Below are 26,098 nucleotides of genomic sequence, written 5' to 3' on the forward strand. Positions count from 1 at the left end.
AGAGCCCCCCCAAACGAATTTTTGAGGGGGCTCGGGCCCCCTCAAGCCCCATGGAGTCGGCGCCTATGCCCTCTCCCCTCCTTGGGGGGAGTACTCCACAAATGAGGAGCCATCACTGAAAAGGCTTGTTCTCATGTTCCCCCCCCCCTCCTGACATCTCATGGAGGAGGCACACAAAGAACATCTTCAGATGATGATTCCAGGGTCTGGATTGGTTCCTATAATGACCGGGGCCATTTCACATGACCATCTGATGTTTGCCCAGATGCTTGCTATCTCATCTATCAACATCTAGCTGTTAAGTCCCCATCACTCTTCATAAAGCTGTACTGTGAGCCACAGATTCAACTATGTTCTGAAAACAACACGGCTGCTAAACTTCATTACAGTGATACTGGATCCCAACGAAAACGTAAGTAGCTGCCATTTCAATGCAGTCCCTTGTTTGCTATTTCAGTGCACGTGGGTACGTGGATATAGCAAGAGTGGTAAAGCTGTAGGCCGCCAGAGGTTATTGAACTACAACTTCTCCCTGACCATTGGCCATACTAGCAGGGGCTTATGGGAGTTGGAGTCCAGCTGAAGATCCACAGGGTAGCCACCCCTAGGAGTTTTGGGGTGTAACCTTAGAGACCACGTGCTTCATACTGATGGTGCAGAAAGCCAAAACTGCCTTGACAAAACAACAAAGGCAACAGAGGCAGCAGTTCTGGGGACAGGTTCAGATCTGTTTCAGAAGTTGTGAGTTGAGTTTGGAGAATGTTGCCCTGATGCTTGGGAGATGCTTGGGCTATGAGCAGGGCACACCTTCTTAACTCCCCCCCCCCCAGCATGAAACAGATGCTTTGGATAGCAGATTCAAGAGATGGCATTGTTTTTCTGTCTCCTCTGTGTGCTCCCATTGTAAAATGAGCTCCAATCTAAAGCAGAAGGGCATCACTATCACTTTTTGTTGCAGGTCTGGCAATGTCCAAACTTGAAAATATTCCGAGCCCTTGAATTTAAAGTGCTTCTTCTGGCACAATTGTTCCGAGGGCTTAAGCAATAATGAATTATTTCTCTACAAGATAACTTCAGTTATACCTCTAACTGATCTGCTATTACAGTAAGGTCAGACATGTCACAGTGCCTGATTAATGGAATGGACTTACTGAAACTGTTCAGAGTTAAGATCCCAATTACAATACAGGTCATAAATCCCTGCATTTCTCTCAGTCCAGAATCCCACTTACTTCTAATGTGTGCTTGAAATGATCTAACTTTAGATTGTTCTCTGTTTCACAGAAATGTTGATGCAGATGTTAGAAACGGAACAGAAACTAAGACTTTCCCCATGGCATTACAGTTACAGTGGTGCCCCGCAAGACGAATGCCTCGCAAGACGGAAAACTCGCTAGACAAAAGAGTTTTCCGTTTTGGAGGTGCTTCGCAAAACGAATTTCCTATGGGCTTGCTTCACAAGACGACAATGTCTTGCGAGTTCCTGCTGGTTCCCCCCTCTTTTTCTAAGCTGCTAAGCCGCTTATCAGCTGATCCGATCAGCAGATAAGCCGCTAAAAGCCGCTAAAAGCCGCTAATAGCGCTAATAGAGCTAATCCGCTAATCCTTCAATGTGCTTGCTTCACAAGACGAAAAAACCGCTAGACGAAGAGAATCACAGAACAGATTCATTTCGTCTTGCGAGGCACCACTGTACTTTCATTACCGATATTGTTACCTTTACCAATAAACCATCAATACATGCTTAGCAGGAAAGTGTGATCCGATGGACACATCCCATTTGAAGAAAACTGTTTTCAAGATACTTTAGCCCAATTTTGCTACACTTAAGTTACAAGTAAACTTCAGTGTTACTGGAAAGAGAGCTACACATCAATTCTTTGTTGTATTCTCAGAATGATGAAGGAAGCAAGGATGGAAGTGTAAGGTGCACATGGACTTGATAGATGCCATCCATCATGTGAAACCTTGATAGGAAGGTCAAGGTACATACGAAAGCAAGTGGGGAAGTGAAAAGACCTAGGAAACACAAATCTGATTGATATGAGGTCAACAATTAACCTTGATTCCCTGTACCAAATTAATTAAATCCAGATGGGAAAAGTCTGATAAATTTGATGAGGTGGGTCAGATAGACTAATGCGTGTCAGGATAGGTCAAAGAGAATGTCGTCCTTGGAGGTAGTCAAAGAAATAAATTTTGAAGCAGTGAATGGAAGGCTGAGTGTATCAGTCCATAAGGGTGTCTCATAAAGAAGAAGCTGTGGGTTTCATTTATTTGTTGTTGTGCTCATTATTACTGGGCATCTATATCTGTGCCCTGTTTTCTGAAGAAAGGTTATCAAGCACCTGGACTTGCCAAAGCCTCAGGGTCAAACTACACATGGCACTAGATGCATCATTAAAAACTATGGGTTGTATGCAATGTTAGTGTTGAAATTGCCATGCCAAAGTTAGCCCTGCTCATTAATTTCAGTGGATCTACTCTGAATATAACTAACATTGGATAAATAGCATTGGATGCAACCCTGTGACAGGGGTGTTTTTATTGAATAAAAGGCACAAGAGCAGGGAGGAGTTCTTTTGGGACCATCCTGCACATCTGACTTGTATGTCTCCTGTTTTCTGTTGACAGTTGTGACCAATGCTATTTTTCTAGAAAAAGAGGTGCCAGAACTCACCATGAACGCCTTCCTTGTTCTATTATTGTTGTTGTTGTTGTTGTTGTTGTTGTTGTTGTTGTTGTTGTTAATAATAATAATAATAATACCCCACCCATCTGGCTGTGTTTCCCCAGCCACTCTGGGCGGCTTTCAACAGAGCATTAAAAACAGAATAAAACTTCGAACATTAAAAACTTCCCTAAACAGGGCTGCCTTCAGATGTCTTCTAAAAGTCAGATACAGTCACACCTCGGATTACAGATGCTTTGGGTTGTGTGATTTTGGGTTGTGCACCACGCTGAACCCAGAAGTACCGGAATGGTTACTTCCAGGTTTCGGCGCTTGCACACGCGCAGAAGCACCGAATCGCAACCCAGGTGTGCAGATGCGCGGGTTGCAGGTTGCGAACGCTGCGGGTTGCGAACGTGCCTCCCGCACAGATCACATTCGCAACCCAAGTGTCCACTGTGGTTGTTTATTTCTTTGACATCTGGTGGGAGGGCATTCCACAAGGCGGGCACCACTACTGAGAAGGCCCTCTGCCTGGTTCCCTGTAACTTCGCTTCTCACAGGGAGGCAGCCACCAGAAGGCCCTCGGCGCTGGACCTCAGTGTCCAGGTAGAACAATGGAGGAGGAGACGCTCCTTCAGGTATACAGGTATACCTCACATGAGAGGAGCCAAAGCTGAGTTCTGGTGAGTTCCAGCTGAAAAAAAATCCATGGTTGTGACCACTTTCACCCTCTTTTGCATCCAAACTCCAAAGGACAATTTCTCATCATCATCAACAACAACAAAAACAACATACAATCCATCTGTTTCAAGTAAATATGTGCCCCAGACCACAGCTGAAATTTCTATCGGCTGTTCATTTAGATTCCTTAGCTCTGTTGTCCCAGTTGTTCCAGTTCTGACTCTCTATGGCTTCTGCCCACACACAAATTCCAGAAGTTTGCCGCTACATCAATTTGCATCAGGCAGAATTGATGCAGTATTGCCTACATATTGGTAAAACTGTTTTCTCTCCCACCCCCCTCTCGGAGTGTATAGTGGCACATTTGGAACACAGTATATTTGCACTCCCCTTCATTGATCACTGCCTTGCCGTGGCGAAGGGGCTTGAATAACTCAGAGAAGCTGTGAGCTATGCCGTGCAGGGCCACCCAAGATGGACAGGTCATAGTGGAGAGCTTTGACCAAATGTGATCCACCTGGAGCAGGAACCGGCAAGCCACTCCAGTATCCCTGCCAAGAAAACTCCATGGACAAAGACAACAGGCATATAAAAGTTATGACGCTGGAAGATGAGCCCCTCAGGTCGGAAGGCGTTCAACATGCTACTGAGGAACAGCAGAGGACAAGTACAAGTAGATTCAGAGCTGATGAAGCGGCTGGGCCAAAGCCGAAAGGATGCTCAGTTGCGGATATGCCTGGAAGCGAAAGGAAAGTCCAATGATGTAAAGAAAAATACTGCATAGGAACCTGGAATGTAAGAACCATGAACCTTGGTAAGTTGGATGTGGTCAAAAATGAGATGGCAAGAATAAATATTGACATCCTGGGCATCAGTGAACTAAAATGGACGGGAATGGGCGAATTCAGTTCGGATGACCATCACATCTACCACTGTGGGCAAGAATCCCATAAAAGAAATGGAGTGGCCCTCATAGTCAACAAAAGAGTGGCAAAAGCTGTACTGGGATGCAATCTCAAAAATGATAGAATGATCTCGATACGAATTCAAGGCAGGCCTTTTAACATCACAGTAATCCAAGTTTATGCACCAACCACTGGTGCTGAAGAAACTGAAATTGACCAATTCTATGAAGACTTACAACACCTTATAGAAATGACACCAAAGAAGGATGTTCTTCTCATTATAGGGGATTGGAATGCTAAAGTAGGGAGTCAAGAGATAAAAGGAACAACTGGCAAGTTTGGTCTTGGAGTTCAAAACGAAGCAGGGCAAAGGCTAATAGAGTTCTGCCAAGAGAACAAGCTGGTCATCACAAACACTCTTTTCCAACAACACAAGAGATGACTCTACACATGGACATCACCAGATGGGCAGCATCAAAATCAGATTGATTATATTCTCTGCAGCCAAAGATGGAGAAGCTCTATACAGTCAGCAAAAACAAGACCTGGAGCTGACTGTGGCTCAGATCATCAGCTTCTTATAGCAAAATTCAAGCTTAAGCTGAAGAAAGTAGGAAAAACCACTGGGCCAGTAAGATACAATCTAAGTCAAGTCCCTTATGAATACACAGTGGAAGTGAGGAACAGGTTTAAGGATTTAGATTTGGTGGACAGAGTGCCTGAAGAACTATGGATGGAGGCTCGTAACATTATACAAGAGGCAACAACTAAAACCATCCCAATGAAAAGGAAATGCAAGAAAGCAAAGTGGCTGTCCAACAAGGCCTTACAAATAGCGGGGGAGAGAAGGCAAGCAAAATGCGAGGGAGATAGTGAAAGATACAGGAAATTGAATGCAGAGTTCCAAAAAATAGCAAGGAGAGACAAGAAGGCCTTCTTAAACGAGCAATGCAAAGAAATAGAGGAAAACAATAGAATGGGAAAAACCAGAGATCTGTTCAAGAAAATTGGAGATATGAAAGGAACATTTTGTACAAAGATTTCCATAATAAAAGACAAAAATGGAAAGGACCTAACAGAAGCAGAAGACATCAAGAAGAGGTGGCAAGAATACACAGAGGAACTATACCAGAAAGAAATAGATGTCTCGTATACCCCAGGTAGTGTGGTTGCTGAACTTGAGCCAGACATCCTGGAGAGTGAAGTCAAATGGGCCTTAGAAAGCACTGCTAATAACAAGGCCAGTGGAAGTGATGATATTCCAGCTGAACTATTTAAAATTTTAAAAGATGATGCTGTTAAGGTGCTACACTCAATATGCCAGCAAATTTGGAAAACTCAGCAGTGGCCAGAGGATTGGAGAAGATCAGTCTACATCCCAATCCCAAAGAAGAGAAGTGCCAAAGAATGCTCCAACTACTGCACAATTGCACTCATTTCACACGCTAGCAAGGTTATGCTTAAAATTCTACAAGGCAGGCTCAAGCAGTATGTGGACAGAGAACTCCCAGAAGTGCAAGCTGGATTTAGAAGAGGCAGAGGAACCAGAGACCAAATTGCAAACATGCGCTGGATTATGGAGAAACCTAGAGAGTTCCAGAAAGACATCTACTTCTGCTTCATTGACTATGCAAAAGCCTTTGACTGTGTTGACCACAGCAAACTATGGCAAGTTCTTAAAGAAATGGGAGTGCCTGATCACCTCATCTGTCTCCTGAGAAATCTCTATGTGGGACAAGAAGCTACAGTTAGAACTGGATATGGAACAACTGATTGGTTCAAAATTGGGAAAGGAGTACGGCAAGGCTGTATATTGTCCCCCTGCTTATTTAACTTATATGCAGAATTCATCATGCGAAAGGCTGGGCTGGATGAATCCCAAGCCGGAATTAAGATCGCCGGAAGAAATATCAACAACCTCAGATATGCAGATGACACAACTTTGATGGCAGAAAGTGAGGAGGAATTAAAGAACCTTTTAATGAGGGTGAAAGAGGAGAGCACAAAATATGGTCTGAAGCTCAACATAAAAAAAAAAAAAAACACGAAGATCATGGCCACTGGTCCCATCACCTCCTGGCAAATAGAAGGGGAAAAAATGGAGGCAGTGAGAGATTTTACTTTCTTGGGCTCCATGATCACTGCAGATGGTGACAGCAGTCACGAAATTAAAAGACGCCTGCTCCTTGGGAGAAAGGCAATGGCAAACCTAGACAGCATCTTAAAAAGCAGAGACATCACCTTACCAACAAAGGTCCGTATAGTTAAAGCCATGGTCTTCCTAGTAGTGATGTATGGAAGTGAGAGCTCGGCCATAAAGAAGGCTGATCGCCGAAGAATTGATGCTTTTGAGTTATGGTCCTGGAGGAGACTCTTGAGAGTCCCATGGACTGCAAGAAGATCAAACGTATCCATTCTGAAGGAAATCAGCCCTGAGTGCTCACTGGAAGGACAGATCCTGAAGCTGAGGCTCCAATACTTTGGCCACCTCATGAGAAGAGAAGACTCCCTGGAAAAGACCCTGATGTTGGGAAAGATGGAGGGCACAAGGAGAAAGGGACGACAGAGGACGAGATGGTTGGACAGTGTTCTCGAAGCTACAAACATGAGTCTGACCAAACTGCGGGAGGCAGTGGAAGACAGGAGTGCCTGGCGTGCTCTGGTCCATGGGGTCATGAAGAGTCGGACATGACTAAAATACTAAACAACAACAAAAACATATTTGCACTTAAATTGGCTCCATCAGCTTGAGGCCAATAATTCTTGTAAAGTGAGATGAGCAAACAGCAGTTAAAAATATAAGCGCAGCTACAAAAATCTGTTACGCCTTCTTCGCAAACTGCACATACATTTGTTTAGCATCATGAGAAGTACTTCACTGTCTGGTGTGGCCCCATGGCACAGAGGAAAGTATGAGAATATCACAACTATACAGGAGGGTGCTGACGAATTTGGAAAGATTCATACAGTTGAACCCTCATGTGGATGCAATATTCACATACACTGCCTGGTGAAGTGATATTGCACGAGTGCAAAACAGGTCCTATACGTGTGTATATGCTGGGGGCTCGGTATCATCCTGGCCTCCAAAACCTCACCCCCCAACTTTGGGTCCATTGCCTTGCATGATGGGATATGATGCATTTCAAAAATGTTGCTGCGATGGCGACTGCCACAGTTGCATTGCATTGAGTTAAAAAGGGACATGAATATTGGGCTGAAATAAACACCAAATCCTAACCATTTCAGCAGGGATTCAATATAACAATTCCCCCCCCCCCCCAATGCTGAGAATGACTTTTGCACACTAGGGGTTGGATTCAAACTTAGTCATCCTTAGAGTAGACCCACTGACTTAAATCTGGATCCAATTCTAGATGATTGGTAGTTACAGTTGAGTGAAAATGGCCTCCCAGAATTCCCCATGCTATTTTGGGGAGTGAAATTGGGTTGAGGACAATTCGCCAAACATTATCCAGGGGAGAACTGAAATTGTCCAATAGTTTAGGAACAGCTTAACAAAGGAAATTTTCAATAAATATATATATATATTGAGAGGATATGGCTCACTGTAATGTTGAATTAAACTCTGGGTGACAGCCAACACTTATTGCCAAGGAGACCCACTGAAATCAATTGACTTAAATAATTTGATTCTGTTACTTAATTGCCTTAAGTGACTGTATTCTGAGGGTGGCTAATGCTGGATATCACCCTCTATGATTATTAGTTCATGTTGGCGGATTAAGGCAGCAGAGGACTGAGAGGAATAGGGACCAAGCTCATGGCTTCTGTTAGTAATATTAAACTAATATTAAGCAATATTAAGACTGGATCCACAGCTTCATTCAGGAGTTCAAAAATATTGCTTTTCAAAAAAAAAAAAAAAAAACCTGTTCGGAAAATATTTACTGAGAAGCTGTGGTTCAGTCCTGTTCTGTTTCTATTACTAAAGTTAGTTGCAGATAAAGTAGTAACAATTTGGAGGAAATCACAGGAAATGGTGTGCAGCAAGAGTAGCCAATACGGTGTCCTCCAGATGTTGGACTACAACTCCCATCACCCCTGGCAGGATGGTGATTATTCAGGGATGATGGGAGTTGTAGTCCATATGATAGCCACCACATTGGCTTCTCCTGTTATATAAGATTAAATAATCTACAAGTGGAAACTAACGTTCTCAGTACAACTGAACCAAATTTATATGAGCATTTAGGGCACTTCTGGTTGGTCCCTAGTTTGGTTAGAAGGCCTTTACTGCAATTATTATTATTTCAACCTGTAATTTAATACCAGCCTGAGTCGGCCTAACTTTATTGCAATGGCAATTTGTGGGTACCGGAGCCACCTTGTAAATAAGATGAGTCACCTCCGTTGTGTGCATCCTGGATAAATATCTTTAAATAAATAACAACTCTGCTGTGCAAACATCATTCAAAAATGCAATTAAACTTAAGACTTACTCTGCACAGTAATATATATATATATATGAAGGAGCACTGAAGCCAAGGATTTTCAAATGAAGTTTCCCTCTTAGCTCGATACCCTCAAGGTCATGTTGTGGTGACTTCATTTTTCATAGTCAAAGGAATGATTTAGTAATAATGGTGGCAGCATCCTGTGCCTTCAGTATAATGATATTCAGTGTTGCATAGGATAATGTAGGGGCTATTCGTATTCATGTTTCTCATTGCGGCCACACAAAGTGGATCCATTTGTTAGAAGCTCTCTTGCATCTTATTAAACAGAATGTGAAGAGTGGGTTGGGGAAGCAAAACAAAAGTGGAAGGAAAACGGCATCACGTTGTAAAAGACACGGTCACACTTTCATAGTTTCCCCCATTAAACCAAAGTTCAGAGGCATACTATTAAGCCAGGTTTCTGCCTACTGGAACCAACCATTACATCACATATTGCTTTGGCATTCTCAGTAGAACTGCACTGAAGGTTAGAAGCACAGGATGGTTGGGAGAAAAAAGGCCAACTCAGTCTTTGCCCTCCAGATGTCTTGGACCAGCCAGCAGGTGCTGGGAGTTGTAGTTCAAAACATTTGAAGGGAAACCACATTGGCAAGGGCTGGTCTGACCAGTGGTGTACCGGGAGCACAGAGCTGGGCTCCATTGAACATGGCTTCTCCATGTGAACTAGGAAGTGACATCTCCAAACAACTCTTTTCTTATCTCTGCAGCTGCAATCTCTTGGGTGATGTGGAGACTGCTGGGCAGTTGAATGTGCATGAGTACTCTATCCATCGCCCTCCCTCTCAACTTCCTCCACATGGCCCTGGGCACTGGCAACACACGCTATGCCACTGGGTCTAACCCTCTGAACCATCCACACAGCTGCCACCTACAGAACAACCTACTCAATCCAGACCACAAATGGTGAGTAGAACGAGATTGGAGGTGGCTTAGACATATTCCACTATGAAGAAACACAAGGAAGAAACAGTTTCCCCACCAGTTTTCCTGGTTACAAGATCCCAAGGTTAATGAGACAAGACCTTACGGCTGACACTTGTTCTGATACACTGCCAGCTGCAGCTGCCACATCCACACTGTGTTAAGCTCCCTATGCCTTGCCCCTTCTCCCCTTGGCAGCAATGCTCACCATCAGGAAGCCAAGTGAGCAACACAACCCTGCCTTCACCAACCCACCAATCTCTGCCAACTACATTGACTCTAAGGCCACCATGGTTAGAAGCTAAGTGGTAGATATACCATAGGCCTCCTCATGTGGTTGACTCCATCCCCCACAAACACCAGTCAGAATGGCCAATGATCAGGGATGGTGGGAGATGTTGTCCAACAACATCTTGAGGGCACCACATTGGCAAAGGTAAAGGGACCCCGGACCATTAGGTCCAGTCGTGGATGACTCTGGGGTTACAGCGCTCATCTCGCTTTATTGGTTGAGGGAGCCGGCGTACAGCTTCCGGGTCATGTGGCCAGCATGACTAAGCCGCTTCTGGCGAACCAGAGCAGCGCACGGAAACGCCGTTTACCTTCCCACCTGAGTGGTACCTATTTATCTACTTGCACTTTGACATGCTTTCAAACTGCTAGGTTGGCAGGAGCAGGGACCGAGCAACGGGAGCTCAACCTGTTGTGGGGATTCAAACCGCTGCCCTTCTGATCGGCAAGTCCTAGGCTCTGTGGTTTAACCCACAGCACCACCCGTGTCCCTCTACATTGGCAAACTCTACTCTAAATAGTCAGTGACAAAAAAAGTCAATTGAAACCAAAGAAACTTCTTACTTTGTCTGCCAGAGCCCTATGTGTGTATGTGTGTCTATGTGTGAATATTCAAATGGTGGCAGAGTTGAAAGGCCACATGAAGACATTTTTGCTCTTCTCTTGTGCAGGACTCCCAATGTAGCAGTGAAATTTGAAAGAGCAAGCCTGGATGGTCTACAAAAAACTATCTCCTTAGAAACACTGGTTGGTAGGAAGAAATCTGACACAACAAGCTGCCGCTAGACTGGGTGAGAATTTGCTGGCACAAAGGGGGGAAAGACTGCCTGTTGAGAACGGTTGTTAATTCCACATAACCACAGATTGTACATTGATAGTTTTGTAAACCTTGCCTCGGTATGTTATTGCATCCTCACAATGGAGGCCTTTTTATCACAAACAACTTCCCTTTTATTTCCTCCTTTTCTTCCATTCCATTTTGGCAAACGGCAACTGCCCATTTCTACAGTCACAAAACCCTGGCAAAACAAAGCTGGCAATAATCAGATTTTTTTTAAAATAAACAAAAACCAAGTAGCTTTTAAAGCCTCTCCCCCCCCCCCCCGCCAGAGAACACTGATGTAATGCAAACCTATTAATAGCAGCTGTGAAACAAACATTTATTTGACTTTATAAAGCCTTGGCAGAACAGCAGAGGCTGGGGTGGGGGGGACTCTAGCAAGAAAGCAACTTCAGCACTCCCTGGAAGAAATATTGAGACAATGTACCTGCATGACAATCAGAAGGTCAAACACTAAGATGAAGGAAGCCAAGAAGGCCCGCGAAACCTCGTCACTTGGCAGGAATCCACGGTTCAACTTGTCCCAGCTGATCCAGTCAGTTGTGATGACGAGCACAACCACTGAGGTCAAAGTAAACAGAACTGTCCTGAATGGGGAGAGCAGAAAAGAGGTCATCAAATCACAGAGTGTGTGCGTGCCTGCAGAGGATGGGTGGAATTACAAGGTTGCTTTTATCTATCTTGCAAATGCTTTTAAAGGATGATGTTTTTATCCACTTGAAATTGCTGGTTGACCTTCTTTTAAAACAGGGGCAGGGAATCTCTCATATGTTTTAAATTAAATTTTCTGTTTTACAATTTAGAATATTCATTTAAACATCATTAAAATGTCAGTGGCTTCCCTTCTTCTCTTTCCATGGTTCATTTTGCACAATATACGGTAAATCCCTGCATATTTTACATAAACTAAACCATTCACTATTCCATTGTTACATCCATCAAAACTTATTTACACTGTTGAATTTATCTTAATGCTGCCAATGTTTTCAAGTGTACGCAATTCCCCCCCCCATATATTCAATAAACATTTTCCAATCTTCTTTAAACGTATGTTATTCTTGTTCTCTTATTCTATATGTTAGGTCTGCAAGCGGCACATATTCCATCAGTTTAAGTAGCCATTCTTCTTTAATTGGGATTTCGCTTGTTTCCCATTTTTGGGCTAACAAAACATGGGCTGCAGTGATGGCATACATAAATAACCTTTTTTTGACACCTGGGAATTTCCGTCTGAATTATCCCCAACAAAAAGGACTCTGGTTTTCTTGAAAGTACTTTAAAACATTTTTTTTTCAATTCATTATGGATTTTTTCCCAACACCCTTTTACCCATTTACAGGTCCACCACATATGAAAGAAAGGGGTGGGGGATCTCAAGTTTGTGGGCCAAGTGTGGCCCTCCAAGCATCTCTGTCTGGCCCTTGGAACTGTGTCCAAGCCACACTCCTTCTATCAACCTCATACTATCAACCCTTCACATCCACTATCCTGGGAATCTTGGGAGCTGTAGTTTACCCCCACAGAGTTGCAATTCTCAGCACCCTCAACCAACTACAGTTTCCATGATTCTTTGGGGGAAGGTTGTTGTTGTTGTTTCAATTTATATCCCCACCCTTTCTCAAAAGATCCCTGGGTGGTGTACAACATTAAAAACACATTACAGATTATCGATGATAAAACATAATGAAAAGCATACTGACATGCGCTTTCAAAGTACGGTGTGCATGTGAAGCTCACCAACTTTCCTTGAACAAAAGCTGGAAAGTATGCCACAACCCTTTGGAGCTACAGCTACTTACGAAGTCCAAAAAAACTGAAAAAGTTATAGGCATTAAAGGCTAAAACCACTGCGCTATTACCTCCTCCACACTATTAATCAGTTGTAAACATATTCATTTCAAAAAATCAAATTACAGAGATACTTGATTTAACAAATGAAACCCAGGGTTATTTGGGGGGGGGACAACATTATTTACGCAGTTCACATCATTTTGCCACACAATGGCTTGCTTTGGGCTGTCTCTGCATAATAGCTGTGAATCCCTCTTCACAATGCACTTTAGAATGTTTGAGACAGTGGAAGAGAAAACAATAATTCTGGATGTCAATGCACATGTGCTATTACAGAGCAGATAAATGCCTGGGCATATGCATAAATAGCATGTCAGCAAGGCAATATTTGCTTCTGCCTCCAATTGCCGCTCTCACAATTGTTCTAAGGCATTTCCCCCCTCATTAATTTCTTTCTCTGAGAGGGGAAAAGGAGAAAACACTGAGAATGCTTTCTTCGATGTTTGCACAGATGACCAGTGCTCAGTGCTCCTGAAAATCAATGTGCCAAAGAACCCACGCAAGTGCAGATGCTGACAGAGGCTAAACAAAGCAAACAGCAATATGGTCATGTATGCCTAGAGACTACATTTTGACTGTGTGCAGGAATCAAATACAAAACAAAGCATAATAATATAAAACACCGCTACAGCATGTGTCATATCCTCTAACATTTCTCCTGTGAAAATAGGTACGTCCTAAGGAAAAGTGGAACATCCCAGGATCAAATCGGAAACCAGGACAGCTTCTGTAAATATGGGACTGTCGTTGGAGAATAGGCAAACTTGGAGGGTCTGCTTGCCTGCAAAAAGTCACCCATGTTCAATTCCTGGCAGCTTGAGGGAGGAATGGAAACTGAAAACTTGGAGAGGGCAGTTAATGTACACAATGCTGAGCTCATGGACTAAAGGCCTCACTTGGTCTAAGGCAAATTGCTATGGGCAGTATCTGATGAAGTACTTCTGCTAGTGCAGGATTTGCACTTGTGCAATTGAACCTGTTCCTTTCTTCTTCTGGTATACCTCCTCCCCACATTTTATCCTGAACACACAAGGAGAGGAAAAGGAGGGGAATTTCCACTGTGCAGCCAAAAATCCTTACACCAGCAGAAGTACTTGGTTGGATTCCACTTTCTATCTTTGAGTCATGATATGCATGTTTTCTAGTAAGACCTGGAAGCTCTAATCACCTGGGGTCACTCTGACCACTTTGTTACTTTTCATGCAAAACATATATGCCATGTTTGAAGGAAGGTTGCTGGCAAATCATCCATGCAGAACTATTCATTCTTTTATGTGCATCTCACTTAAATCTTTGGAGATTCTCCAGTTACTGTTCTGATATGAATGCATGACATACACAGAGTCAATAATGTTGTTGCTTGAACTGTCTTTTGAAATTTAAAATAGAAATAGAAATTATCCAGCAAAAACGTACAGGGAAGGGTTGCAATAGGAGACAAACAACATAGCGCTTATGCAAATAATGCCACCATGTAGATATTTCATTGAATATATAAAAATGTCACTGTATTGTTGGAAGGCAATTTCTCTGTTTTTCAAAGAATGAAAAGAGATTGAGATTGGCTCTGAGAATTTTGTCTAGAAAACTGGATAAAGGAGGCTGGAGACTCCCAAATATTGAATATGTACCATGATGCATTTCAGCCTTGCAAATTACGCAATATTTTCTGGGAAGCTAAAAAGTACTCAATTAAAATAAAGCACCTAATGTTGAATAAGAACCCTGTGGTCTTTACCATTTGAAGATATACCAACTTCTTTTCTTAAAAACAACAACCATAATCCATTTACGCTCTCCACATTTCAGTTTTGGCATAAATGGCAGTGGAGGCTATCACTAGTATGTTCTCCTTTGATTCCTAGTGTCAGAAGTCTTATTGATGGGCCAGAGAGCTGGGTCTCCCAGGCTGATTATAAAGCTCCCTTAGGCTCAGACAGGTACAGGAGGACCTCCAGGTAACATGGTCCCAAACCACTTAAGAAATTTAAAGGTGAAGTCCAGCACTTTAAACTGGGCTCAACAACAAATTGGCAGCCAATGTAAATAGAAAATAATTGGTGCAATATCCTCTTATCATTTGAGCACTCTTGTTGCCATCTGGAGGAGCTAGCAAACAGCACAGATGTCATTGAAAGACCTTTGAAGAAGGCAGATATCATCCTATCTCCTGCTTACAAGAATTTTTATCCAGCTAAATTTAGCATTTTCTCCAAAGCCTAACGCAACCCTCCTGTCTCTGCCAAAATCTTCGTACTAGAGCTTTGATGATCTGTTCAAATCAAGAGACAAGATGAAAGCCCCAGTTTGACTAGTTTCCTCGTTTTAAGTATGACGTCTCAGTTTTGTTTTTAGCCATAGGAACTGAGTGTATGCTGTATTGTATTATCTTTTTTCATACCCCCCAAAAAACTTGGAAATGTAAGTTTCCCCCTCGTAGTATGGTGGCTAAACTTTAGTATTGGAAAAAAATATGAAGGAGCAGAAACAGCCATCTAATCCAAAAATAGATGTGCCTATAGACAGGTTTTCTTGTTGTCGTCTGCAAAATACCTACATGTATTTGACCTTATTGAGCTATGTATACTTATTCATATAAGAAAATCTAAGTAATTGATCTGCTAACCACACATATATCACATTTAAAACAGAGAAACATAATTAGGGTTATTACAAAAAGTGAAAATCTGGGCACAAAAGTTGTTGAGTTTTTTTGAGAGAGGGGTGTGGTTTTTTTGCAAAAAACAACAACCCTAAAAATGTTTTTAATAATAATAATAATAATAATAATAATAATAATAATAATAATAATAATAATAATAAATTCACCAAAAAATCAACACTTCCGACATTTCCCCCAATTTTTGGAATTTCCGACCAGATGCTATTTCCGATGGATGAATGCTGGATATGTCCAGGAAATTCCAGAAGTATGGCCCTAAACATATTCAACTTTCCATCTTAATATATGTGCATGGACATAGATGCATGCACACAGATGTTTGGTTCCGTGGCATGGTAAGCCAAACTACCGGGATTGTGCAAAAAAGCTGTCTCCTGGATGTTAGTCTTGTGGTCCAATCAACATCAGCGTTCACCATGCAAAACTCTGGCCAATGCACTAACACCCATTGATTCCCAATTCTGGTTCTAATTTTGCTCAGTAGCTTCCTAGTGGACTAGGGAGTAAAGCTTACACAATAAAAAACAAAGACCCCCCCAATTTTAACCAAAAATGAAGCACTCAGTTTATTAATATACAAAGCTTAATAGAATTAAATGATATGAACGTGATAGTAGTTCACTCCCACTTTGCTCCTCCCTTTAATTCTGTGAGGCATGGCAGCTAAGCCAATGCACGTCTTAGTGTGCTGTCTGAATCTGGACTCATGGTTAAGTTCTCTTCTCCTTAAGCACAAGTTCTAACCAAGAGCAAACCTTGGCTTGGTTGATGGTTAAGGAGGAGACAGCTTAACCATGAGCCTGGGTTAGGATTACAAGCTAAGACTAACTTTAGTTTAGCTGCCACATCACAGCTACAAAGACCCAGGAGAATTTGTGCGTTCACAATAAACTATGGCTTGACTTAGCAATATGTGCAAACGTGGTCACCCATGGAAACAAGCTCCAAAGAATTACGTGTTTATGGATTAATAAGGAATCATAGGAAATAAGTGTACAATGCCACTGATAATTTTAATATGAAAACTATAGAATTAGTGTAGGGCTGTGCACTTGATTAAATATTTTTCATTGGATTAACTATCAAGCAAAGGTGATGTTAAGTGAAGCAAACTTTGTCACATACTTCCTTTTTCTAAACCAGAACCCAAGCACACAGTGGGTTGCTGTACACCTCATTCCTATTGTGGGATCTTTGCTTACTCTTCATGGAACCATTTCCCAGGCCCTGGGTTAGGAAGCACAGGATTCTCCCAGTAGTGAGTAGTAGTGAGGTTTTCCCACTAGTGATGTATGGAAGTGAGAGCTGGACCATAAAGAAGGCTGATCGCCGAAGAATTGATGCTTTTGAATTATGGTGCTGGAGGAGACTCTTGAGAGTCCCATGGACTGCAAGAAGATCAAACCTATCCATTCTGAAGGAAATCAGCCCTGAGTGCTCACTGGAAGGACAGATCCTGAAGCTGAGGCTCCAATACTTTGGCCACCTCATGAGAAGAGAAGACTCCCTGGAAAAGACCCTGATGTTGGGAAAGATGGAGGGCACAAGGAGAAGGGGACGACAGAGGACGAGATGGTTGGACAGTGTTCTCGAAGCTACCAGCATGAGTTTGACCAAACTGTGGAAGGCAGTGGAAGACAGGAGTGCCTGGCATGCTCTGGTCCATGGGGTCACGAAGAGTCGGACACGACTAAATGACTAAACAACAACAACAACACAGAGTTCAACTGTTAGCTCCTTCTGTCATCTCCTCTGACATCAATTACCTACCGGGGAACTGAGGAGCTTATCCAGCCTTACTTCTTCTCTGTTGGGAGGAGCAGAGGAAGAAGGGACTTCAGTTTAGTTTCCCCCATGTTTCTGAAACAGTTGAAGGATGCTATCAAAGGACTGAGCACCAGAAGGACAGCTAGCTATGCTCAGAGTGTGGAGTATAGTGGAACCTTGGGTTACGTACAGTCCTCCTTATGAACACTTCGGGTAACGAGCTCCACTAACCCGGAAGTAGGTGCTCCTGGTAGCAAACTTTGCCCCAGGATGCGAGTGGAAGTCGCGCGGTGGCAGTGGGAGGCCCCATTAGCAAAAGCGCGCCTCAGGTTAAGAACAATTTCGGGTTAAGAACGGATCTCTGGAACACAGTGGCGGAGCGCTGGTGGGGGCGGGCAGCCACGATGGCACCCCACTGGGATCGCACTGCCAGGGGTGGTGCGCTCCCCCACACTCCTCTTCCTTTGCCAGTGGCGGAACGAATTAACCTCATAACTGGAGGTACCACTGTACTTGAATTTAGAGCCATGCTTAGCAATATAGGTGCCTTTTCTGGATAACATTGAAGTAAGGATAAAAAAAATTCATTTAATCAGGCTGCAATCCTAATCCCCAATTCATACTGCTGGAGGGTTTAGGATTAAGCAGACATCCCCACCCACCGGCCACTGCTTATCTCCATTGGCATGGAGTTCTGTCACTGCAGAGGCCTATGCTTCCAACAGGGGAAGCGTGGGAGGAGGAATGTAATGGAAATGTCCAACCATTACAAATGGAGCAACAGAGAAGAGGAGCAGAGTTGGCTATGGTACTACAGTGGTATCTCAGGTTAAGTACTTAATTTGTTCCGGAGGTCCGTTCTTAACCTGAAACTGTTCTTAATCTTAACCTGAAGTACCACTTTAGCTAATGGGGCCTCCTGCTGTCGCCGTGCCGCCGGAGCACGAGTTCTGTTCTCATCCTGAAGCAAAGTTCTTAACCTGAAGCACTATTTCTGGGTTAGCAGGGTCTGTAACCTGAAGCGTATGTAACCTGAGGTACCACTGTACTGGCTACAAGAGCACTCTATTCCTGGGAAAGGAGCCTAATCCAGGTCTGTTGAACTGCTGCAGGGGGGGAAAAGGGAATGATTGCCCTCACCTTTGGCCCTAGTGAGAGGCCAGAAAGAGCCAGCAGGACTGCTGATATGGTGAAGAATCTCCTACTTCATGCCTCCCTAGACCCTTTTAGGACTGCTTAGCCCACAAAACAAAGCCATTTTAAAAATAATTTCTGTTTCATTCCCTATGACACTAACACACCACAGCCCAAACAGCTTTTGAAGATAAACAAATGTGCCCTTCAAGCTCATCCCCATCAATTAATCAAAGTCAATTCACCAACCAATTAAAACCATTAAAGTCAACAGCCCCCAAATTAATATATCACACACTTCTGTCTCACTGGAAAAAAAATATATTATACATTCATGTTGAATACAATATCTGCATGGTAGCAATTTATCATGCACAGTCCTTCATAACCACGTTGGAAGCTTTAAATAGTGCACTGTGGAAATAAAAGCTTGCGTAAGGCCAGGTTTGATGTTGCTGTTCTCGATACTTAGAAAACGTTTTGCAAGCCGGAGAAAAGAACTTTTGCCTTTCATGTTTTCATTCCAGAACTAGAATTGACTCCGATGAACAATTTTGCAGGAAACAATAACCACTGAGCACAATGTGCTATAACAATGTCCAAATGCCACTGTCTTTTCTTTTGCCCGTTTTATCCCTCGTTCCTTTGACACATTTTTCACCTTCATTTGATGATCTGTTCCCTTGGTGAAAACTCAGATGCATACATAGAATCATAGAATCATAGAATCATAGAGTTGGAAGAGACCACAAGGGCCATCGAGTCCAACCCCCTGCCAAGCAGGAAACACCATCAGAGCACTCCTGACATATGGTTGTCAAGCCTCTGCTTAAAGACCTCCAAAGGAGACTCCACCACACTCCTTGGCAGCAAATTCCACTGTTGAACAGCTCTTACTGTCAGGAAGTTCTTCCTAATGTTTAGGTGGAATCTTCTTTCTTGTAGTTTGGATCCATTGCTCCGTGTCCGCTTCTCTGGAGCAGCAGAAAACAGCCTTTCTCCCTCCTCTATGTGACATCCTTTTACATATTTGAACATGGCTATCATATCACCCCTTAACCTCCTCTTCTCCAGGCTAAACATGCCCAGCTCCCTTAGCCGTTCCTCATAAGGCATCGTTTCCAGGCCTTTGACCATTTTGGTTGCCCTCCTCTGGACACATTCCAGTTTGTCAGTGTCCTTCTTGAACTGTGGTGCCCAGAACTGGACACAGTACTCCAGGTGAGGTCTGACCAGAGCAGAATACAGTGGCACTATTACTTCCCTTGATCTAGATGCTATACTCCTATTGATGCAGCCTAGAATTGCATTGGCTTTTTTAGCTCTCCTGATACAAGTGGCTTCTTTTCAATTAGAAGAGCCAAGGTGCGCACATTTATCTGCATGCGTGGGTTGGCTCCCTTCATTGGAATGAAAGGGGACCCCTGCAGGTGCATCCGAGTGCACATTGATTTCTGGATTACACTGTTTGTTTGGTAGCAAAACTACTGACTGTACAGAGGAAGCCTGAGCATATTTACTCAGAACGCAAGTCAAACTGAGTTCAGTATGACTTGGTTAAACGTGTTTAGGAGGCTGCAATCCTATGTCCACTTACCTGCATCCAATGGGACTCACACCTGAGTACACACATATATCAAATTACAACATGGATTGGGAGCTGTGAACAGATACAATATTTTGAGCAGAAAGCCTTATAGCGGATCTCCACTTGTAGTCATTGGTCAGAGTTCATTCTTCCTCAACCTGGTGCCCTACATATTGGATGCTTCTCACACACATTTGGTTGGTCCAGGATGCTGGAGTAGATGGCCCATTGGTACAGGATGTGAGTGCAGGATGCTAGGCTAGATGGCCACTGGCCTGATCTAGTAGGCTCTTCTTCTGTTTTTATGCTCTTAAATGTTGCTACAGGACCCGTCTGCCTTAGCCTGCTTGCATGGCCAATACCAGGGGATGATGGGAGTTGTAGACCTAAACATCTGGATGGCATCAGGACAGAGAAGGCTCTGTTAGATGCACAGAGAACTAGGCTCAGTAACAACCACTTCTTCCTGTTCCCCGTTGAAATTGGCTGTGGAGAGTGAGAAATGGGTTGGTCCTTATGATGGTCACAAAGGCACATCTCTTTCCCCCCCACTCTCCCCTCCCCCTCTGCTCAGAAGCAATGAAAATAAAAAACAGAATGAAAAAGGAAAAAACCCTTCGAAAAATCTATCTGGGGCTCCCTTAGCCACAGGCATTCTGCTGTAAGGCAGCGGGTTTTAATTGCCATCTTAGATTAGATGGTCTTAAAGAAAGACAATGATTAGTGTTGCCCATTCCAATGAATAGTTTCTCCATTAACTTTTCGCAAGCATTCTGTATCCATGGCAGCAACAACTCATTCCTTTCTCTTCTGCTAGATTGAGGGGAATGCATTTTAATTAATTAATTAATCAATTAATGAATTAATTTCAGACTTGTATAAATTGCATATATGAATACCCCATCCAACACACAACCATTCAATTACAATCTATTCATCTTAATCACATATACCCATTTACTATCCTTATTATAAATTACCCATAAAAAATAATTATCCTTTATTCTTACCTCTTTATGTAACCCAGTAATTGAAGGAACTTTGCATCAAATGAGCTCACAATAAATACTTCAATTTTAATTATTTGGAAATGTAATCTAATTCATTGCTCCTAGAACAGAGCCTTTACTACAATAATTAAAGAAATTCTCCAAGTATTCTAATAATGTGGTGCAGAATGAGGAAAGACATTGTCAAGAATGTAACCTTAAATCGGAAGCGGGTGGGGAATACAGAGGCCAGTGTAGTGGTGCCAGTTTTCAAAAATTATTTATTATTTTCATTTATTCTCGTACTCGTGGTCATCTAAGACAGTGTTTCCCAACCGGTGTTCCGCGGCACACGAGTGTGCCGTGAGACGTTGCCTCGTGTGCCGCGAGATGCCTGGAGGGAGGCGGGCGAGTCGGGCGGTGAGAGGCGGGGCGGCGGCGGCGAGGAGAGGCCGCGCCTCCTGCTGCTGCCTGGCGCTCCTCCTCGCAGCCGGCAGCGCTGCCTGGGCGCCTCCGCGCGACTCTGCCTCGCTGGGTTTGGTCTCCCAGCAGAGACGGGTCACACGCGCCCCTCCCTCCCTCCCTCAGCCTGCGCGGAGGGAGAGCCAGAGAGAGGCATCGCTCCTGCGCGGCGGGAGAGGGAGCAGCCGGAGCGATGCCCCAAACGAACGCATGGGACCGGAGGGGAAATCCTCTCCGAGGCGGATTGAGCGCAGCTGAGAGAAGCCTTTCGAGGAGCTGCCGTGTCCCCTGGAAACCCCCTTCCCAGCTCTGCCTCAGCCGCCGCCGCCTCAGTTGCCGCCGTCCCTCAGTCCCTCGCTCTGCTGCCTCCTCCCACCCCCAAAGCTTGGAGGTTCCCCAGCAAGGGGGAGGGAAAAAACTTTCACTTTTGTGCGTCCCTCCTGGCGTGACGCTGCGCGCTGACGTCACGGGGCGGGGCTTTAATGGTGGTGTGCCGCGAGATTTTTTTTCAGTAAACAGGTGTGCCGTTGCCCAAAAACGTTTGGGAAACACTGATCTAAGACACACATGCTCTGTATATATCTCTAACCAGATAGCTAGTCTAAAAGCAGAGAGGGATGGCGGAACAGGGTAATATTGAATGGCTTTCAGGGAGTGGCTGGATGAGAAATACTGGAAGCTGCTTAACCAAAAGCCTCCCAGGTAAGCCCAGAGGGAGAGGATTTCAATCCTGGTGCCTGGTGGTGGGAAACCAGCCACACCCCAGAGGAGGGGAAGAGCTGGGAAGTACTGGAGGTGGGAGCTTGAAGGATGATGAAGAGGAGGAAACAGGCAGGTGCCCCAACACAGGGAATCAGACTTGGCAGTTCTACCATAGAGCCACCCTGACAGTTTCTTTGCCGACAGCCTGCAAGCCCCACATTCACTCCCAGAACGAGGCATCTATTGCATGTTGCTGAGCAGAGAGCCAGGCAGACACAGAGAGGGTCCCTTGAGGCTTGCCGTAGACACAGGGAGGGGCCTGATATAGAGGGCTAGGGATTGAAGAGAGAGTTACAAACCAGTCCAGACAACTGCTTCATCTAGAAAGGTGCAACCCTTAGAAGTCTCTGTGTGTTCTCTGTTATGCTTCCTTATTAAACCAATTTTATGTTAGCCAAATGGGATCGTCTTCAGAAGGCGGTCCTTCTTGTGACTGCGCGCCTGGACACACCCCTGACTAAGTAGATTTCGTTTCTAGGTCTAAGTTTCATTTCTCTAAATAGGCATCACGGGTCACAGCCAATCAAGAAAGGGGTGGGGGTGGTTAAGGAATTTAATAATAATAATAATAATAATAATAATAATAATAATAATAATAATTTATTTATTTATTTATTTATTTATTTATTTATTTATTTATTTATACCCCGCCCATCTGGCTGAGTTTCCCCAGCCACTCTGGGCGGCTCCCAATCAAATGTTAAAAACAGTGCAGCATTAAATATTAAAAACTTCCCTGAACATATAAGCATCAGCGCAAGAGTGCCCTAGGCACCTTATTGGCACTGCTGAACACCCACCCTCCCATCCTTAGTATAGGTTCTCTCCCTTGCATTGGACTATGTGTGAGTCGCCTGTCTTGGGACAGGGGCCAGGTAGGAATGTTTATCCATTTGGCAAATTGGCACCGGCCACTTGGTTTTTTGCCTACCCCCTTAGCAATCATCACACCTTTCCAGATTTGGTGGTTAGGCATTGGCTTAATTTTGTGTGTGGAGGGGAGGTGTGGCCATTACCTGCCCCTCAATGATCAAAAGGTATTCCGTTAAAGGAACCTGGGGGTCCCGGATCTCGTCCGAAGTCTGCTTGATGGGCTAGGGCCGTGCCAGGATCACAGGAAGAAGGAGAAGAAGAAGAAGAAGAAGAAGAAGAAGAGGAGGAGGAGGAGGAGGAGGAGGAGGAGGAGGAGGAGGAGGAGGAAGAGAAGGAGGAGGAGGAGTTTGGATTTGATATCCCGCTTTATCACTACCCGAAGGAGTCTCAAAGCGGCTAACAATCTCCTTTTCCCTTCCTCCCCCACAACAAACACTCTGTGAGGTGAGTGAGGCTGAGAGACTTCAGAGAAGTGTGACTGGCCCAAGGTCACCCAGCAGCTGCATCTGGAGGAACGGAGACGCGAACCCGGTTCCCCAGATTACGAATCTACTGCTCTTAACCACTACACCACACCGGCTCCCTCGCGGAACCTCACGGTAAGCTTTCATCGGGCAAAACCCCGATGTTGCTGCCCCGATGGGTTTACCTACATAGACTCTGTCAACTGGGGCAGTAGTCCGTTAGAGTCAATGCCTATGTCACATTTAATTTGCAATCAGTAAAGTTGTGGCCTTAATGTCAACCTTAATCAACCTTAATTCTGGGTCCGTGCGTAGTTAGTTCATGGGGGGTGCCTTGGGGCCTCAAGAGGCAAGTGGTTGACTCTCTTTCTCTGATCTGCCAATGACCTGCCCTCCTTGTCGGCTCCCTGACAATGGCTTCTTGAGGTGGTGCAGAGTGTTTTTTGTCCTTACTTTACTTTTCACACCATTCCTTCATGCTCAGTATATAAATCACCTCTGTGCAATGTACAGCAAATTAGAAGAACAAACAAAAATATTATTTCTTCAAGGGCAAACACCAATGCCTGTAACTAAGCATAAGCATATGCAACATACTTTTTCTGTTTATTCTTGTTTCCATTTCCTTTCTTATGTTCTTTCCCTGAGGTTGACTTTCAGATTGTAAGACCCTCAGGAGGACAGGGACCTGTCACATTGCACTCTGTAAAGTGGCGCAGGTGAAGACTGTTCAAGTTGGACAGCCCTCAACCCCCAACTCAGGGCCACATCCTCTGTCCAGTGGGGAAGAACATCAGGAGCAAACTCCTGCTTCAGCAAAGCTGGTTGCTTTTGTTTCAAGTGTGCAGTTTTTAGAGGCTCCGTTTTAAGTTCGTAAATGTTGTCAGCCACTTTGAGGACTGTCCTTGAAATCCAACATATGAATCTGCTCCATAAACAAACCACTCGTTCATTCACATAGATGCACATCTAAACGTCTCATTGCCCAGCTTTAATACTCACTAAGAAAATTGCATCTGCGTGGCAAATTACATCTTAAATCCTGAAAACACAATATAATTTGGTGCAGTTTTTGTAAATGATGGTGTGATGGTGGAAGAAGTCTCTCATGAGAACTGCTGTGAAATAAAAATAAAAAGAGCAGAGGCTACCCCAGACTGATGCATTATGTTTTAATTTTAAAACCATAGGTAAAGGTAAAGGTAGCCCTGACTGTTAGGTCCAGTCACAGACAACTCTGGGGTTGTGGCGCTCATCTCGTTCTATAGGCTGAGGAAGCCGGCGTTTGTCCGCAGACAGCAGCGCACGGAAACGCCGTTTACCTTCCTGCTGGAGCGGTACCTATTTATCTACTTGCACTTTGCCGTGCTTTCGAACTGCTAGGTTGGCAGGAGCAGGGACCGAGCAATGGGAGCTCACCCCATCGCAGGGATTTGAACCGCCGACCTTCCAATCGGCAAGCCTTAGGCTCAGTGGTTTAGACCACAGCGCCACCCGTGTCTCAAAAACCATCCATTTAGCTATTTATTTTAATTATTGCACTTATTTCTCACCTTTCCTTGTTCTTCCCCTACTCATTTAATCCCCTGTGAAGTAGGTTAGGCTGAGAAGCAGTAACTTTCATATACAGTGGTACCTAGGTACTCGAACAGCTTGGCTCCCAAACAAATCGGCTCCCGAACGTTGCAAACCCGGAAGCGAGTGTTCTGGTTTGCTAACATTTTTCGGAAGCCGAACTTCTGATGCGGCTTCTGCAGCTTCCAATTGAGTGCAGGAAGGTCCTGCAGCCAATTGGAAGCCATGCCTTGGTTTCCGAACTGTCCCGGGAGTCGAATGAACTCCCAGAATGGATTAAGTTTGAGAACCAAGTTACCACTGTACATATATTTGCACCTGATATACATTTATTGCATTTTCTCCCCTCTTCCATCTGCTTTCAGGGAAGAAATCAAACACTGGAGCCCAACTAATGACCCATGTTCTGTGTGACAGATTTCATTTCCTAAGGTTCATACCTTTAAGATGGACAGAGTCCATTAATTCAGAGTCAATAGTTGAATACACTGGTAGAAAGATTAGATCTTTACTTGTGGTCTTCTCTCCTTTTATGAATCCTAATATGGTTGAATTCATTTCATTTTCATTTTTATTTGTTAATTGAACTTGAAAATCACTTTGGCACTAAATGGTATTCCAGTGAATCTTTGAGGTCTGCTGCATAGTTACTGAAATTAAAAGTTTTGCTGCGGATTTCAAAAGGCCTTCAAAGCTTACAAAAAAATGAAATGAGTAGGTAATGAGGCATAAAGTAACACATTTTATGTCATCAGGTACTATGAAGTACTAAGTTGCATGTCGCTTGAGATTAAAATTATAAGCAACCGAACTAGAGCACTGGGTTTTTGGTGCTGTTAGTTATTACTCAAAATGCCAAATGTCACTTGATCTTATTTTCATTAATATTCATATTAAATTCTAAAAATGATATTTATGTTAATTCAGTGGAGAAACAGGGGGAAAAATCAGATTAGGTAAATACATTACACGGTGAACCATTAGATTTTAGAGAGCACCGTATTTTTTTAAGTGTCCTTGAACTTGCATTGGCCATCATTTGCCCAAATGAAAAGTGTTTATCTATTTCAAACACCAGCTGATTTAAATTAAACTCCTCAGCCTTAAGCTTTAACTTGCAAATACCAGCATTTCCTATCTGTGACATAGAGAAACA

General features: G+C 43.8%; 1 protein-coding gene across 3 annotated transcripts in view; it reads right to left on the reverse strand.

Moving 5' to 3' along the window:
• TMEM117 (transmembrane protein 117) overlaps positions 1–26,098 on the reverse strand; it is a 226,963-nt gene that overhangs the window by 38,890 nt on the left and 161,975 nt on the right. For all 3 annotated transcript variants that reach the window (XM_083463616.1, XM_083463617.1, XM_083463618.1), the window contains exon 6: positions 11,222–11,381. In XM_083463616.1, the coding sequence (XP_083319742.1) occupies positions 11,222–11,381 (160 nt within the window). The remainder of the gene's footprint in view (positions 1–11,221; positions 11,382–26,098) is intronic.

The sequence above is a fragment of the Podarcis liolepis genome (genome assembly GCF_965112155.1).
Source record: "Podarcis liolepis genome assembly, chromosome: 10".
NCBI classification, from domain to species: domain Eukaryota; kingdom Metazoa; phylum Chordata; class Lepidosauria; order Squamata; family Lacertidae; genus Podarcis; species Podarcis liolepis.